This window comes from Osmia bicornis, unplaced genomic scaffold (assembly GCF_907164935.1).
Source record: "Osmia bicornis bicornis unplaced genomic scaffold, iOsmBic2.1, whole genome shotgun sequence".
Lineage (NCBI taxonomy): Eukaryota > Metazoa > Arthropoda > Insecta > Hymenoptera > Megachilidae > Osmia > Osmia bicornis.
Genome location: NW_025791206.1, coordinates 22,763 through 25,119, shown reverse-complemented (window position 1 = coordinate 25,119; position 2,357 = coordinate 22,763). Strand labels below are relative to the sequence as shown.

Sequence of the window (2,357 nt, the reverse complement as noted above, 5' to 3'; positions counted from 1 at the left end):
GACGCGCCACGTCGGGGTATCACCTCCCCGCCTGACCTGGTCGCCCAGGACAGGTTCGTGGTAGGTTTGTAATATACATTTAATAACAATATCATTATTACTATATCTACATCAGATGTAATGTAGTATACTGACTTATTCCCACAGACCAATGTACATTTAATAACAATACCATTATTACAATATCTACATCAGATGTAATGTAATATACTGATCACTTCCCACAGATCAATGCACAGATTGTAACATTATCGTCATTACTATATCTACATTAGATATGTAATAAACACCTAATAACAGTATCGTTATTACTATATCTACATTAGATCTACTGCAATGTACTGATTCCTTCCCACAGATCAATGTACATTTAATAACAATACCATTATTACTATATCTACATCAGATGTAATTTAATATACTGATTTAATCCCACATACCATTCTACATTGAATAGCAATATCATTATTACTATATCAACATCAGATGTAATGTAATATACTGATTTAATCCCACAGACCAATGTACATTTAATAACAATATCATTATTACTATATCTACATTGGATATAATGTAATATAATGATCCCTTCCCACCGATCAATTTACATATAATGGTAGCATCGTTATTACTATATCTACATCAGATGAAATTTAACATACTGATTTAATCCCACAGACCAATGTACATTTAATAGCAATATCATTATTACTATATCTTTTTTTTTTTTTTTTTTTAACGAGGGGGAAAATGCTTTCTTATGCACGCGGGGTCTGGATGTTATAGGACCCAGCAGTGTGGGATTCCCGGGATGTGCCCGGTATACCCACTAAAAACCCTCCCCGGTTTCGTCTCAGCCCAGTCGCGTGGCTACTTTCCCACCACTCCGGGATCGCCCAGTGGCATTACTTCGGAGGATGCTTTGCCACGCCCTCGTTACATCGTACTGCATGGGCTGGATTTATCCTCACGTGCATCCTTTTACTGTATGGCTTTTTTTGCCTTTTGCTGTTTACAGCCTTTTCCTAATTGATGTTTCTTATTCTACTTCAGTCTTTCCGGCCTCTCATATTCTTCTCCTCCTTCGTCTTGTTCTTCTTCTTCTTCTTCTTGCTGTCGTCCTACTTACCTTATTCTTGATGTTCTCCCTTTCCCACTTCTCCTTATCCAGGAGGGCGGCTACAAGGAATTCCATAACATGCGGCCTCTTTTCAGGCTCTTTCAGTATCTTAACAAGGTCCTCCATCACGAAAGTACCCACTACATCGGTCATTTTCTTTCTTTGGCGTTCCCATCTAGTGCAGTTCAGTAAAAAGTGTTCTGGATCGTCGGTAGCATCCTGGCAGAACCAACAAACATCGGTGTCCGCTTTACCTATCTCCTTAAGATAAGTACCAAAACACCCGTGCCCAGTAAGCACTTGTGTTAGATGGTAATTTAAGATCTTCGGTCCCCATTCCTGCCACTCATCGATCTTAGGGATCAGTCTATAAGTCCACCTTCCTTTGGTGGAAATAACCCACTCCTCCTGCCATTTCCGCATGGTGACCTCCCGTTCCTCATTTCTTATCTTCGTTTTTTCCCGGGCAGAGTTTTGCCCTTCGCCATCTGTTGCACTAGAACACGACTCTATCGTACGGAAAAGCCCACCCCTTTCCAATGCAACCATCTCCATGGGGGGGGATGCCTGTGATAACTCTAACTGCATCTGCTGAAACCGTGTGATACGCTCTCGCTAACCTGCACAGTGCTATTCGTTGCGTACTTCTTATGATGTACACGTTTAGTCTGTATGTAAGAGCCCTATCCCATATGGGAGTGGCATACAGGACCACGGACTCCATAACCCTATAGTACAGGTTTCTTGCCATAAAGCCTGGTCCATAGGTATTTGACAATAATCGACCAAGTAAATTAGCATACCCGTAAGCTTTATCGCACGCGCGCCTTATCTGTTCTTTAAAAACTTGGTTGGACTCGAAAACCACGCCTAGATATTTAACCGCTTATTACTATATCTACATTAGATATAATGTAATATAATTATCCCTTCCCACCGATCAATGTATATATAATGGCAGTATCGTTATTACTATATCTACATTAGATCTGCAATATATATTTAATAACAATATCATTATAACTATATCTACATCAGATGAAATTTAACATACTGATTTATTTCCACAGACCAATGTACATTTAATAACAATATCATTATTACTACATCTTCATTAGATATAATGTAATATACTGATCACTTCCCACAGATCAATGCACAGATTGTAACATTATCCTCATTACTATATCTACATTAGATATGTAATAAACACTTAATAACAGTATCGTTATTACTA

The 2,357-nt window shown here is 38.7% G+C and overlaps 1 protein-coding gene across 1 annotated transcript; it reads right to left on the bottom strand.

Annotated features, from left to right (window-relative positions):
* Positions 1–905: 905 nt before the first annotated feature.
* LOC123988876 lies at positions 906–1,669 on the bottom strand. The gene is made up of 2 exons (XM_046289631.1): positions 1,130–1,669; positions 906–1,025 (listed from the first exon to the last, which is right to left on the bottom strand). The coding sequence occupies exons 1-2, from the start codon at positions 1,667–1,669 to the stop codon at positions 906–908; spliced, it is 660 nt and encodes a 219-aa protein (XP_046145587.1).
* Positions 1,670–2,357: the final 688 nt, after the last annotated feature.